The following is a 13,379-nucleotide window of genomic DNA, read 5'->3' on the forward strand; positions in this document are numbered from 1 at the left end:
GCGGCCGTTTCCTGTTTCGGGCGGGGCTGTCCGGGACTTCCGGCGTCGCTGCCCGGTGGGTCGTAGGCGCGCCCGGGAACCGTTTTTGCCGTCAGAAGTTGTGGGGCGTGGAGCCGGGGTCGAGGTGAGGGGATGGCGAAGGCGCGGGCAGGGTGACCCCGCAGCTGCCCCCGGCAGGCTCGAGTCGCGCGGCCCGGCCCCGCGGGACCGGCCCGGGAGGGGCTGCGCCCCTCTGCGCGTCTCGCCGCCCTTCAGGTCCTGCGGCGGGACCGCGCGCGGCTGGGCCCGGGCCGCCGACGGCAGGTGCGGGGAGGCGGAGACGAGGCTAGCGGGGGACACGGTCTGAGTCAGGCTCGTCGGCGGTCCAGGAGCGGCCCAGAGTTGAAGGGCCTGAGCAGGGGCCCGCACTGCAGCCAGGAAGGTGGAGTCCTGTGCCCCAGGACCCGGCCGGGGATAATGCAGACTCCGCAACTCCGGGCCGGGCGGGAAACGGGGGTCCCGAGCCCAGGAAGTCCTGCCGGGATCCCTAGCCCCTCACCACCTTCTTTCCACAGATTCCCTTGACCACGGAAGCGCTTATGGACTGGATGCAGGTAAGTGGAGTCGGTTCCTGGGCCTCGTTGGTGCCCCCGCTCTGAGTCTGTGGAATTGTGTCCTGGGACTCTGCCTGCCACGCGTAGGCTCCTGGACCTGGGAACTCGGAGGAAACACCCAAACCAGGTCATAACCTAGGCTGAGGCCGTATGGAATGGTTTCTGTTGTAACTAGTAGTGACCAATGGGCTGAGTGATGAAGGGGTACCCCGTGAATAGGTCCAGGAATGTGGAAATGTTTGAGTGTGAGACTGAGCTTGTTCGGGACCATAGATTTCCTTTCATTCTTATGGCACACGAGAGCAGGGGTGCAGAAGTCAGGTCTGGAATGTTAGGAGTCTATTCTGGAAGTGATGGGAGCAGTGGGAGGTTTGGAGCCTAGGAGGAAGGTTATCCCGCCAGACCTTATGAGGCTTAATGTGACTGCAGCAAAAACAGACTATGGTTGTGCTCAAGTAAGAATTGATGTGGCTGGACCACTGTAGTGGCCAGGCGTGGCTGGATTCTGTTTTGGTTTTTCATTAGGGTGTTTCATTTTATGTTTTGTGGTGCTGGGTCTTGAATCAAGGGCTTCACACGTGCTAGGCAAATGCTTTACCACTAAGCTGCACACCCCCTGGGTTTCATATTTAAGAGTGAGAAAAAAGTAGAAAAAGATGGGTGATTCCATTGTTTTTAGTTTTAGCAGCTGGAAGGGTAGAATCTCCACTAACCAGAATGTTAAAGCTGATAGTTGGTTTGATTTTCATTGTGTAGTATCAGGAGTTTTGTTTTGGCTACCTTAAAAGAGTGAGATGTTTAAAAGCAATAGTGGAAATGTCTAGTTAGTAGCTGACTGCATAAATGTGGAACTCTGCAGCAAATTCAAAATGGAAATATACAGGGCTAGGTATTTGGCTCTGAGGTAGAGCACTTGCTTAGCCTGTATGAGGGCCTGAGTTCAATTTGTAGTACTACAAAAAAGAAAAAAAAATCAATCTAAAAAGTGGTGACAGGTGTTTGTCATGGATATGTACCTTGAATTACAATTAGGAGGCACATCCTAGACTTAAATGGTAATGCCAGAAGCAGCCCTGGGAAGGGAGGGTGGGGTCCATGATGGGTTCCCATGCCTGAGCACCTGAATACAGTTGGTGGTCATCACAGACACAGCTGAGGACATGCAGTGGCTGTGGGAATTGTGTGAGGAGGTGGCTGGTCTGGCAGATGTCTAGGCTCCCATGGGAAGAGTGGACATGAGTCATACAGAAATTCAAAATAACTGAGGCACCATGATGGGGTGGCCAATACTTGTGTTTGTTCATCAGACTTTGGGCTCACTGGGATTTAGGAGTGACCCTCGATATGCTTGGGGGTTTTAGTAGGGCTAGTGGGTTAGCTTAGGGACACAAGTGGTCATCTGGGAGGTCACCAGGCCTGGAGTGGAGGGCCTCTGGAGCAAGGTCTTGAATTATGGTTTGAGGAGAGAAAAAGGCTGTGACTGATGAGGGGGCATCAAGTGCAGCACAAGTGGGAGAAGGCCATCAGTGTCTGGTGATTATCCAGGTGGTTCCTGGTGACAGAGGCTGGAGCAAGCAACAGGCAGGCCAGGAAGTACAGAGCAGGATGGGGCTGCCTATGTCAGTGGTCATGGATCCTGACTCAGTTTGCCACGCTCTCTGGATGCCTTGTTCAAGCAATGTGGGGAGACCAGGGAGAGGCCTGTGGTGTGATGCTGGGGTGGAGGCACCTGGGGACTGAGACTGTCTGCGCGAGAAGGGATGAGCACATGGTGTGGGAGAGAGACCTGTTGGCACTGGCATGGAAGACACGAGGGTGAAGGTATGCTCATCTGTGTCTGTGTGGGGGAAGTATGATCTGGGGAACCCTGGGATAGAGCCTGGCAAACGTGGGTGCCACCCCAAGTTACCAGATCCAGAATTACATGACTTCTCCTGGCCCACCTGCCTGTTGGTTTTGTGGGAAGAAACAGTGATCGAGGGACCATGATGTGAGAGTGAGTGACACTTGGTGTGGCATCTCCATGGAGGCACAAAACAGGGAGGAGAGTGGGTAGGGAAGATGAGCTTGGACTCCCCGTAGAGAAGTTGATCACTGCATGATCTGTCCTGTCATGACAGAGCTGTGTCACCTTTGAGGACGTGGCTGTTTACTTCTCCCAGGAGGAGTGGGGACTCCTTGATGAGGCTCAAAGGCTGCTGTACCTTCGCGTGATGCTGGAAAACTTTGCACTTGTAACCTCTCTGGGTAAGACCCTTATACTACCATTGTCCAGGTTTCTGTCTGTCCTCTCTTCCCGCACAGGCAGCTCTGCCAGACCATGGGCTCTGCTAATTTCCCACTGTGTTGACATGTGTGCTGTGGGGCCAGTGCCAAGCCATGTGCTCTGCCTGAGCAGCCTAACACCTGCTGCCCCAGAGCATTCGTGGGAGGTCTGGGTGGCAGGCACTGTGCCGTCAGCTTCATGGATCTCACTTGCCTTGACCTTCCCTTGGCCAGTGTTCATATCCATGAGACCTTTTGCTCTAGCTCTGCCTCCTCCTAGCCAGGATTTTCTCATCCTGTCTCTATCAGGAAGTGTAGGCATTGTCATGATCAGTGCTTATGTGGACCATGAACTGTGTCCTCGGGTCCTCCTTCCAGACTTTTTGTAATACTAATTTTTTTTTCTTATGATCTTTTGTGTGTTGAGTGCTCTGGGCCACTTCTGATTACTTACCTGTCACTCTTTCATTGACACTTAGATCATACACTCTCCATGGAATTGTGCAGCCAGGGGGTGGGGAGAGTCCTGGCTGTTTGACAAGGTGGACATGGCAACATGGTCTCAGAGAGGTCTTTGTCCTGATGGTGGCAGTTGGGTTCAGGTCCGGCCGGAACCTGCAGTGTGACTAGCAGTGTTCTGGTGTACAGGCTTGTGGCCATCGCCTTATTTCTGTTTTCTTCTCATGCTCAACACTTTTTTCACCTGCCATTTCACTTGTGATTGCTGGCTCCTGGCCACCCCGACCTTCCTGGTCTCTGTGCATTACTTGTGCCTCTACAAGGCCCCTCAGCCATGTTTCCAGAACTGGCCCACACCTAATGTATATTATGCACATTACAATTAGTCCTCTGATATTTTGACATTAAGGAAGCCTGGGGGTAATGGTAGTAGAGAAGTCTTGGAGGCAGGGCATAAGTTGCCCTGAACAGAATAGAAATACTTAATTATGAGAATAAGAAAGGAGGAGTACAATGGATTACATGGTTAGGAAATCACAGATATTACCATAAATATGGAACTTTATTTACTTTGGAATAGACCTAATTTGCTGGTAGGACTGGGTGTCAGAAAAGTTGTAGCTTATGTATTCCTGTGAAATGATGGAAGGGAAGTTACCTTAAATTGGGTGGGTAAGGGTGAGTCTTGTTCATAACATGGGTGGTTAACTGATGTAGTTGGTAGATGTTTAGATGTATGGCTGTGTGCTTTTCGTATATTACCGCATGACTCATTTCAGGTGGGTGCAGCTTTCTGCATTCATCTTGTGTTTTGCACAGATAAAAATTGTGCATAAGAAAACACAAAATTCAAATTGTTGCCTAATGTGTCAATTGTGTTATAATGAATTCACATTTCCAAACAAAAACAAAAGAAAAGAAAGGAGGAGTACAGATAGAAGGATACAGAGTCTTGAGGGGCAGTGCTTCACTAATTGTTTTATATATATGGCATTAGCCAAAAATCTGAATTTTTTGTGGGGCTCTTCAGTAGTGTCTTTTAGGAGGTATACAGTGTGTTGAAAATGTGCTCTGGTCCAGTTGGCAGGTCCAATAGGTGTGTTGTTAGAGGACATGAGCTGACCTATTTATAGAGACTGGTGGCATTGTGTCTAACCAAGAAGGGAAAATGGTTTTGGAGTCTGGGGTATTTTTACTAAACTTGCACCAGCACTCCAACTCTCCAGGCACCAACTGGGGATCTGCATTTCAATTCAATTCTGACTTTTATAGTGGGAGTTAATAACAGTTAAAGGTACAGTCGCAAAAGACTGCCCCACTTCATATGCCAGCCACAAATGGGGTGCCCAAGCTACTTTATTTCTGCCTAGGCAATTATAAATTCAAGGGTCCCACATACACCCTCAGATTTTATTTTCCTACAATAACTCACACAACTTAGAAAAATACTTTTGGAAGAATACAACTCAGGAATAGCTAAATGGAAGAGATGCACAGGAAAAGGTATGGGCAGAGGGAACATTCATGCCCTTTCTAGCATGCTACTATCCGTTCTGCTCAGAGATTCTCTGAATCCTCACTGTAGGGTGTTTATGGCGTTCTCACTACCTAGCCTGGTTGATCGACTCATTGCCAATTGATGATTAGCTTAATCTGCAGCCCCCTCTCCCTAATCTAGTGAATAAGGATGAGGCTGGAAGTTCCAACCCTCAGGTCAGGTCTTGGTCTTTTGGGACACCCACAATCTGAAGCTGGCAGGGACCCCAGCAAGTTGTCATCTCATAAGCATACAAAAGACACTCATCATTTGGAAGCCTTAAGTTTAGGAACAGACATAATTGGACTGTCAAATAGAGAAGCAGTATGGATAATTAGATTTTATATAGTAAATTTTTAATCCTTGAAAACCCAGTTTTAACTTACTCTGGGCTTTGGGCTATTTGGAGGTAGGGGAGGTTGATGCTGAGGATTAAACCCAGGGCCTTGCACAAGTTAAGCAATCACACTACCATTGAGAAACATCCCCAGTCTATATTAACTGTTTTACATGGAGGGCCTTTGGAACACCATTTTGCTAAGCTAGTTTGTGTCAAAGATTTACTTTAAACTTATTTATATGTTAGAGCATCTACGTCCAATATGGAATATTTTCAGGTAGTGGATACTAAATCAGGAAGTTTTATACAATACTAAAAATGAAATGAGATATACCTGTCTTCCTATTTTATATTTGGTTACTTTTATTAAGATTGTAGAAAGTACAGTGTTTAAATTGAGGGCAATTTCCAAGTATAATTTGAGCCCCAATAATGATTGATTTGTGAAATTTGTCAAATTGATACCTTTTAATAAATACCAAAGTTAATTTAGAATCATTTGTAGAAGCACAAATACCCATCAACACCCTTCTAATCTTTATCCATCCCCCTAGCCCAGTGCTGGGGATTAAACTACACCAGGAGCCCATTACATTCTTACCATAAGATGCCCATTGCTGCCATCAGTCATGGTGACCTGCTATCTGCTGTCTGCTCAGTGGATCAGACTCATCTAGTCATTTTTGGTGATCTTTAGGGAAGCCTTTCCCTGTTTCCAGTGGAGGGTCATATTCATGCTAGACAAACACTCTATCACTGAGGGTATACCTTCAGTCCTTTCATCTTTTTGTTTACATTCTTTCATATGCAAGTTTTGGCTTTACAATTGTGTTAAAATTATGGAATTTGGTTTTAATTTTGTGACAAATGCAATTTTTCTGCTATTTATATTGAAAATATAAACTTGCACATTATCATAATTTATCAAGATTTTTGTTTCTGTATGATTTTTTTGACATTTTATAAATTGTTGCAGACTAACCCCCCCATTTTAGCAAGGGGGGGTTGTGACAAATGCAATTTTTAAAATTTTGTTAATTTTTTAAATTGAAAATATAAACTTACACATTAATAATTTATTTAATTATTATCTTCTCCCTATCCCTAGCAGGTTGGGTTTTTCTTGCTTTCATGGACTTTTTCCTTTCTCTCTTATATTTTGTTCATTTTCTTCTTTAGGCTTTTAGCTCCCTGAAGCTTTGGGTTTATAGTTTTCATTTCTGACAAATAGGAGGTGGGAAGGAGCCTGGGTTCTGCAGGCAGTAGCCTCTCCCTGGATGGCCTCTGCCTGCAGCATGGTCAACTGTGCCACCCCACTGTGGTCAGGTGGGATACTTATCTGAAACACTTCTGTTGGCAGGAATGGCACCTTGAAGATGGAGGTCACCCCTCTTAGGGTGTTCTAATCGACCTTGCAGTACCTTGAGTTGACATCCTGGAGAGTAATAGAAGCTTAGCTTATTTTTCAAATTCTTTGTTTTTTGACTGTTTAGTTTGAAGGGAAATTCTTACCACGTTAATAAGTTGCAGCACTTAAATGTGCCCAAGCACACTAACCAGAAGATTTATAATATAATGAGCTGAGAAATTTTCTCAAGTGTCTTAGGAGGAGGTGAAATAAATATTCCTTGCCCTTTTCCATGTTTTCATTAGACACTGAGCTGCAGGTTTCCAAACATGGAACTACCCTTCCTGCCATGAGGCATAATAGCACCAGGTTAAAGCAACCCCAGGATTTGCCTTTGGAGCATCTGCACTCCCTGGATCATGTGGTAGGAAGGGGTCCCTGCACCTGCACCCAGTGGGTGGTATGTAGGGATGGCCCTGGGCAATCAACAGATTGCCCACTAAGCATGCAGTGTCCCAGGCCATAGACATTCAGTCATGATTCTAGTGGGGTGTCAACTAGTAATTTTTTTGCCCAGACTGACCTTTTACTAAGGTAAAGAATAGGATGTACAATAAATGAGGAACACCCCTTGGGCTCATTGCTGCCATCAGTCATGGTGACCTGCTATCTGCTGTCTGCTCAGTGAATCTGACTCATCTAGTCATTTTTGGTGATCTTTAGGGAAGCCTTTCCTTGTTTCCACTGGAGGCTTCTCGCCTTGTAGGCTAGTCAGTGGCCTTTGACTTCCTGGAACTACACCAGGAGCCCATTACCTTCTTACCATAAGATACCCAGAAACACACTGGCCTAGAGACACCCGTTGCATTAAAGCATTTAGGCCCAGGTACACTGGGAACACAAAAACCTCCCCTGTGCTAAAATGTGGGGTCAATCTGCAACAATTTAGGTTGAAAAAACTGAAGCAAGAAAAGGAAGACCCAGCCCACACAGGTTCCAGTCAAAGTATAAGCACAGCAGTGGTCAGCAGTGCTCACTCAGACAGCACATGGTCATGGCCTAACCATGCAGTAATCACAGCAGAACCTCTGCTGTAGGGCCCAGGCTACCCTGCTTGCTGCATCCATTTTCTTAATATGTACCTGTGGATTTTAATTATAAGAGGTGACTGAGGGCCAATAGGGAGAAGTAAATGCCATTGAAAGGGGAATTTATGACAGTTCTGAGAGAAAGAGGTGCATTGCACTTTGCAGGGTGGTGTGTGTAAGCAACAGGTGGTCAGGAGGCAAAAGCAAGAGGGGAATATTAGGGCACAGCCTTTATTGGGTTTGTAGCAAAGTCAATAAAGGATAGAAACATCTCATATGGGTGTGTTGGAATAATTTCAGTGGACTCTGGGAAAGGGAACTGGCCTTAATTGTCAGTACCTGGTCCCAGGATAGTTAGGGCTGAGGGTTGTTCTCCTGGGGTGTATAAGCCAGGGAAACATGGTCTGCAGGATTTGGTTTGGCTCTGGATTGAATAACTAGTGTATTAACTGCATTATCTCTCAGTTGAGCTCTTTGCTGTCTGTTAAGAACTGGATAGCCCTATAGGGAGGGGCAGTGTCCCTGACCAGCAGCACTTTATAAAAATGTCAAAAAAATCATACAGAAAAAAAAAATCTTAAATCATGGTTAATACACTGTCACCACAGTCCACATGCATTTCATCACTATGTCTCTTTTCAGTTTATTGGCATGAAGCAGAGGATGAAAGGATACCTCCTGGGCCAAGGGTTTCTGCAGAAGAAGCATCACACATCAGGACTCCAAAACAAAGTCCATCTTTCCAAAAGACTCACCCCTGTGACATTTGTATACTAGTCCTGAAGAATATTTTGCATCTGGATGATCTACCTGGACAGAAACTGTACTTTTCTGGGGCCTGTGAAAACCTTCACCAGGAACAGAAACATCAAAGTGCAGAGAACACATTAAAAAGAGAAGTGAACAGTGCCTCCTTTGTGAAGAGCTGCATATTCCATGTGTCAGGGAATCCTTTCCTCTGTGGCAAGACTGGAAAGGACTTCCCTGATAAGTGGGGCATTCTTCAGCCCCAGGCCATTCCCAAAGGTGAGAAGCCAAACATAGTCAGAGAGTGTGGGGAGGCCTTTCACTGTGGGAAAAATCATTGTAAGTCAGGAGCATGCAGAGACACTTCCAGCCACAAACACACACTTATTCGTCATCTAAGAGTCTGCACTGGAAAAGGGGGTTTTGATGCTAGCAAATGTGGAACAGCCTTCCAAGAGAAATACTCACTTGTTCCGTTCCAGAGAGTCCATGCTGGAGAAAGGCCTTATGAATGCAGTGAATGTGGAAAATCTTTTAGCCAAAAAGCCACCCTTATTACACACCAGAGAGTTCATACTGGAGAAAAACCATACAAGTGTGGTGAATGTGGAAAATCGTTTAGTCAAAGCTCAAACCTCATTGAACACTGCAGAGTTCACACTGGAGAAAGGCCTTATGAGTGTGATGAATGTGGAAAAGCCTTTGGGTGCAAATCTAACCTTGTTCGACATCAGAGAACTCATACAGGAGAAAAGCCATATGAATGTGGCCAATGTGGGAAATTCTTTAGACAGAGCTTTAGCCTCGTTGAACATCAGAGCATTCACACTGCAGCACGGCCTTATGAGTGTAGCCAATGTGAAAAATCCTTTAGTCAGAAAGCTACTCTCATTATACATCAGAGAGTTCACACTGGAGAAAGGCCATATAAGTGTGGGGAGTGTGGGAAATCCTTTAGCCAAAGCTCCAACCTTATTGAACACTGCAGAATCCACACTGGTGAGAGGCCTTATGAGTGTGGCGAATGTGGAAAATCTTTTAGTCAAAGAGCCACCCTCATTAGACACCAGAGAATTCACACTGGAGAAAGGCCTTATGAATGTAGGGAATGTGGCAAATTCTTTAGACAGAACTTTAGCCTCATTGAACACCGTAGAATTCACACTACAACAAAGATTTATGAGTGTGGCCAGTGTAGGAAATCTTTTAGCCAAAGAGCTACACTCATTAGACATCAAAGAGTTCACACTGGAGAAAGGCCTTATGAATGTGGGGAATGTGGCAAGTCCTTTGGATACAAATCCAAACTTGACCGACACCAGAGAACTCACACTGGAGAAAGACCTTACGAGTGTGCTGAATGTGGGAAGTTCTTTAGGCAAAGCTACAGCCTCGTTGAACACCAGAGAGTTCACACTAGAGCAAGACCTTATGAGTGTGGCCAGTGTGCAAAATCTTTTAGTCGAAGAGCTGCCCTGGTTAAACACCAGAGAGTTCACACTGGGGAAAGGCCTTATAAGTGTGGGGAATGTGGAAAAACCTTTAGTCGGAGCACTAGCCTTATTCAACACTGCAGAATCCATACTGGAGAAAGACCATATGAGTGTGACCAGTGTGGGAAATCTTTTAGGCAAAAGTCTGTTTTAATTCAACATCAGGTAGTTCACACTGGAGAAAGGCCTTATGAATGCAGCAAATGTGGGAAATCTTTTAGCCAACGCTCAAGCTTCTTTCAACACCAAAAATGTCACACCATGGGAATGCCTCACAGAGGCAGCAGATATGGGGAATCCCTCAGCCCAAGGTCTCCTGTTGCTTAGTTTCTGAAAGCCCATGCAAGAAAGGCCTTAAACCTGCAAAGGAATATGCTGTCTTTGCTCACTGTGACAGCACTAGAGAGCTTTTATAAAGAGGTCACCACATGTATTTGCACACTTCCAGAGGGCTGAAGGACCCTGTGAGTTGCGGCACATGTGAGGAGGATGGGAGCTGCTCTGAACATTTTAGACTGCTGCCCTCATCAAAGTTGAATCACAGCCACATTCTCACAGAAGTTGTCTCCCATCTAGCCCCAAGCACCTCAGCACACACAGACTCGGATGCCTGTGTTCTCCCCTTCTCTAGAGGAAATCTCCAATAACCTGATCCATGAGAGTATTTTTCTTACTATTGTGTGTCTGTGTTCTGGTTAAGGGGACCCAGCCCGGGCTCACCTGGAGGCTTGGGAAGTCTTCATTGAATTCTTGGCCTCATGTGACACTTGTAGTTGATGATTACAGATTTCAAGTTACTAACCAGTAGCTTCCTGTTGAACATTGCTCTGATTTGTGGACTAATAAAGGCCTTTTGTTTGATCTACTTTTAATCAGGGGGTTCTGTTCACAGCCTTGGGTGGGTAGAATATGGATGGGTCCTGTTTGTATTAAAAGATGGATAGCTTTTATAGGACCTCTTCATTTTGTGTCTCAGTAAAGAACTTAGTGGCAGAGAGTGGTTCTCTGTTTTGTTTAACATGAATTACTACCCAAGACCCCCACTGTGGACAGCTTTTATAGGACCTCTTCATTTTGTGTCTCAGTAAAGAACTTAGTGGCAGAGAGTGGTTCTCTTTCTGTTTTGTTTAACATGAATTACTACCCAAGACCCCCACTGGAGCAGTGCAGGGCTTTGGGGTCCTAGTTTGGAGCCTCGATGCCTCTGAATTTGTTTTTGTTTTAGATCAGAGATCACCTTGAAGAGGTGTCAGTTGTTATGGCCATGTTCAGTACTTTCAGAAATACTCTGAATTTATTTCATTATTCCCACATAACTTCCCATAAAACTCAATATTGTTAAGGGAAACTTCATTGGGTTCTATAGTCATGCAGTCTGACATCCATGATGCCATAGGTCAGCATCACTGATACAAGAGCGCAGGAACCAGGTACGAACACCACTTGGAACAGAAGTACATGGCGTGATCAGTGGAGTGGAGGGCTGGCAGACAGAACGTGTTACTTGTAAAAGTGTACCCCAGATCCTAGGACTAACAGATCATGCTACTTCCAAATCTATGTTCCACTGTGATCAGGATCATTATCGGTAGATACTCATGCTCTTGTCAGGTTCCCATCGTTTTTCTGGGCTGTTCACCTAAGTCTAAATGGGGAAAAGAAAAAAAAAAAAAAAGCAGGAGGAGGCCAAAAAAAGCAAGGGATTGGAGAAAGATCCTACATGCAGTGGAGTCGGGGAGATAGGAAGTTCCTGTCTGAGAGGTAAAAAAGCTGTTCCCCCCACCCTCTTTTGTGGCCAGGCAACTGCAACTGCTCCTGTCTCAGTATAGCTTTCATTGCTCACCATTTTTTCCTGCCCAGTTTAAGGCTGCCCTTCTCTAGGCACAAGGAAGGAGGTACTGGAGTGAACAGGTGGTTGGCATGCCTGGTTTCCAAAAACTTGGGTGACTTTTACTCTCTTTATCTATACACACACACACTGAGGCACAGTTGACCTGCAATAACCAGTATACATTTAAGACACATAATCTGAACCAGTTTATCACACAAGCCCATGAAGTATTCCTGATCTGAATAATGAACGTTTCCAGAATTATCTCATATAATCTCCCTGCCTTCCTCAGGCCTTCAGGTGTCCAGTGATTTACTTTCTTTCACTATGAATCAGTTTGCATTTTTTTTTTACAGTTTTACATGAGAAGAATCAAATTATTTGATTTTTCTTGTATTTTTCATGCAGTATCATTACTTTTAGCTTTATTGATGTTGGCACCTTTTGTATTGCTACATAGTATTCTGTTCTATGGACATACCACTATTTGTTTATTGATCTGTTAAGGGGTAGGTAATTTTTTTTTCCAATTTGGGGTATTCACAAAGTTGCAAAGAACATAGGTATAAATTTTTAATAAGGAAATACATTTCTCTTTTGCCAATAACTTCAAGTGAATGTCCCACTTAACAAACAAACCAAAAAACATGGCAAACTGTAACCTAAGCAGGTTGTGTCCATTGTGATCCCAACAGCAGTGTGTGAACATTCTTCATCCCTGACAAGTTTCTGCTTGGTAGGGTTGATGTTTTAAATTTTAGCCATGCAAATAAGTCTGTAATGTCATTTCTCTGTGGTTGTAATTGCACTTCTGTGATGTTCTGTAATGTTGAACAGCTTTTTTCACCTATTATTTGCCACCTTTATATCCTTTTTTCTTAAAAATCTTTGTTAATACCCTTAGTCTACTTTTAATGGATATTGATTCGTATTCTTGTTTTCATTGAAAATAAATATGTATAGAAAAGACGTGTTGTAACTTCATTTGGTCTTCAGTCAGTCCCATGAGTGCTTTTTTGCTTTATGAAGATCATCTTTAAATCTTAGAACAATATTTTTTGCACCAAAGCGGCCCCAGCAAACTTCCAGCTGGGCTCCTCTGCGGTGAGCCAATCAGCTGGAAGTTTGCTGGGGCCGCTTCAGCTGTGGCTCTCAACAACTCTTCTGCACCATTTATATTGTGACAGTCCAAACCATTTTCAAGCCTAATCTGCATTATTAACATATTCTTCAAAATGTTCTTAAGTCTACCCATTCAATGAAACAGATAAACTTCTGTTTTAGTGTTTGTCAGTTTCCCTGCTGTGAATATTCCCACCATTCCCAAGTTGCCAAGCTGAGGTCGCTTTACATGGGACGGGGAAGAGATGTGCAGTAGCACATCACTGTGTTATATTTATACCACACTGAGAGGATACTCAAAAATAGTGTCAAGAGCATATGACAGACCAATTATGAAGTCAGAGTTTTTGGTATATATACCTTTTGTTTTTTAAAATAGCTTTATTGTCAGGCATGTTGGTACATGTCTGTATTTCCAACATGTGGAAGGTTTAAGCAGAAGAATCACTTGAGCCCAGGTGTTGGAGGCAGCTGTGACAATAGTGATACCCCATGTCAAACATAAGTAAACAATAAAATAGCTTTATTGAAGTTTAAATTTTTCACAGTAAATCTG

The 13,379-nt window shown here is 44.6% G+C and overlaps 1 protein-coding gene across 3 annotated transcripts; it reads left to right on the forward strand.

Annotated features, from left to right (window-relative positions):
- Positions 1 to 42: 42 nt before the first annotated feature.
- On the forward strand, positions 43 to 12,701 carry LOC113177931 (zinc finger protein 418-like). 3 transcript variants are annotated; one of them, XM_026382432.2, is made up of 5 exons: positions 43 to 124; positions 555 to 593; positions 2,714 to 2,840; positions 6,848 to 6,966; positions 8,273 to 8,479. In XM_026382432.2, exons 2-5 carry the CDS (start codon positions 579 to 581, stop codon positions 8,405 to 8,407), a joined length of 396 nt encoding a protein of 131 aa, XP_026238217.1. In that variant the 5' UTR covers positions 43 to 124; positions 555 to 578; the 3' UTR covers positions 8,408 to 8,479. The 3 variants fall into 3 exon arrangements, with proteins under 3 accessions (XP_026238217.1, XP_026238215.1, XP_026238216.1); XM_026382430.2 differs by lacking the exon at positions 6,848 to 6,966 and having other exon boundaries at positions 8,273 to 12,701; XM_026382431.2 differs by lacking the exon at positions 6,848 to 6,966 and having other exon boundaries at positions 2,756 to 2,840; positions 8,273 to 12,701.
- Positions 12,702 to 13,379: the final 678 nt, after the last annotated feature.

The sequence above is a fragment of the Urocitellus parryii genome, chromosome 15 (assembly GCF_045843805.1).
Source record: "Urocitellus parryii isolate mUroPar1 chromosome 15, mUroPar1.hap1, whole genome shotgun sequence".
NCBI lineage: Eukaryota > Metazoa > Chordata > Mammalia > Rodentia > Sciuridae > Urocitellus > Urocitellus parryii.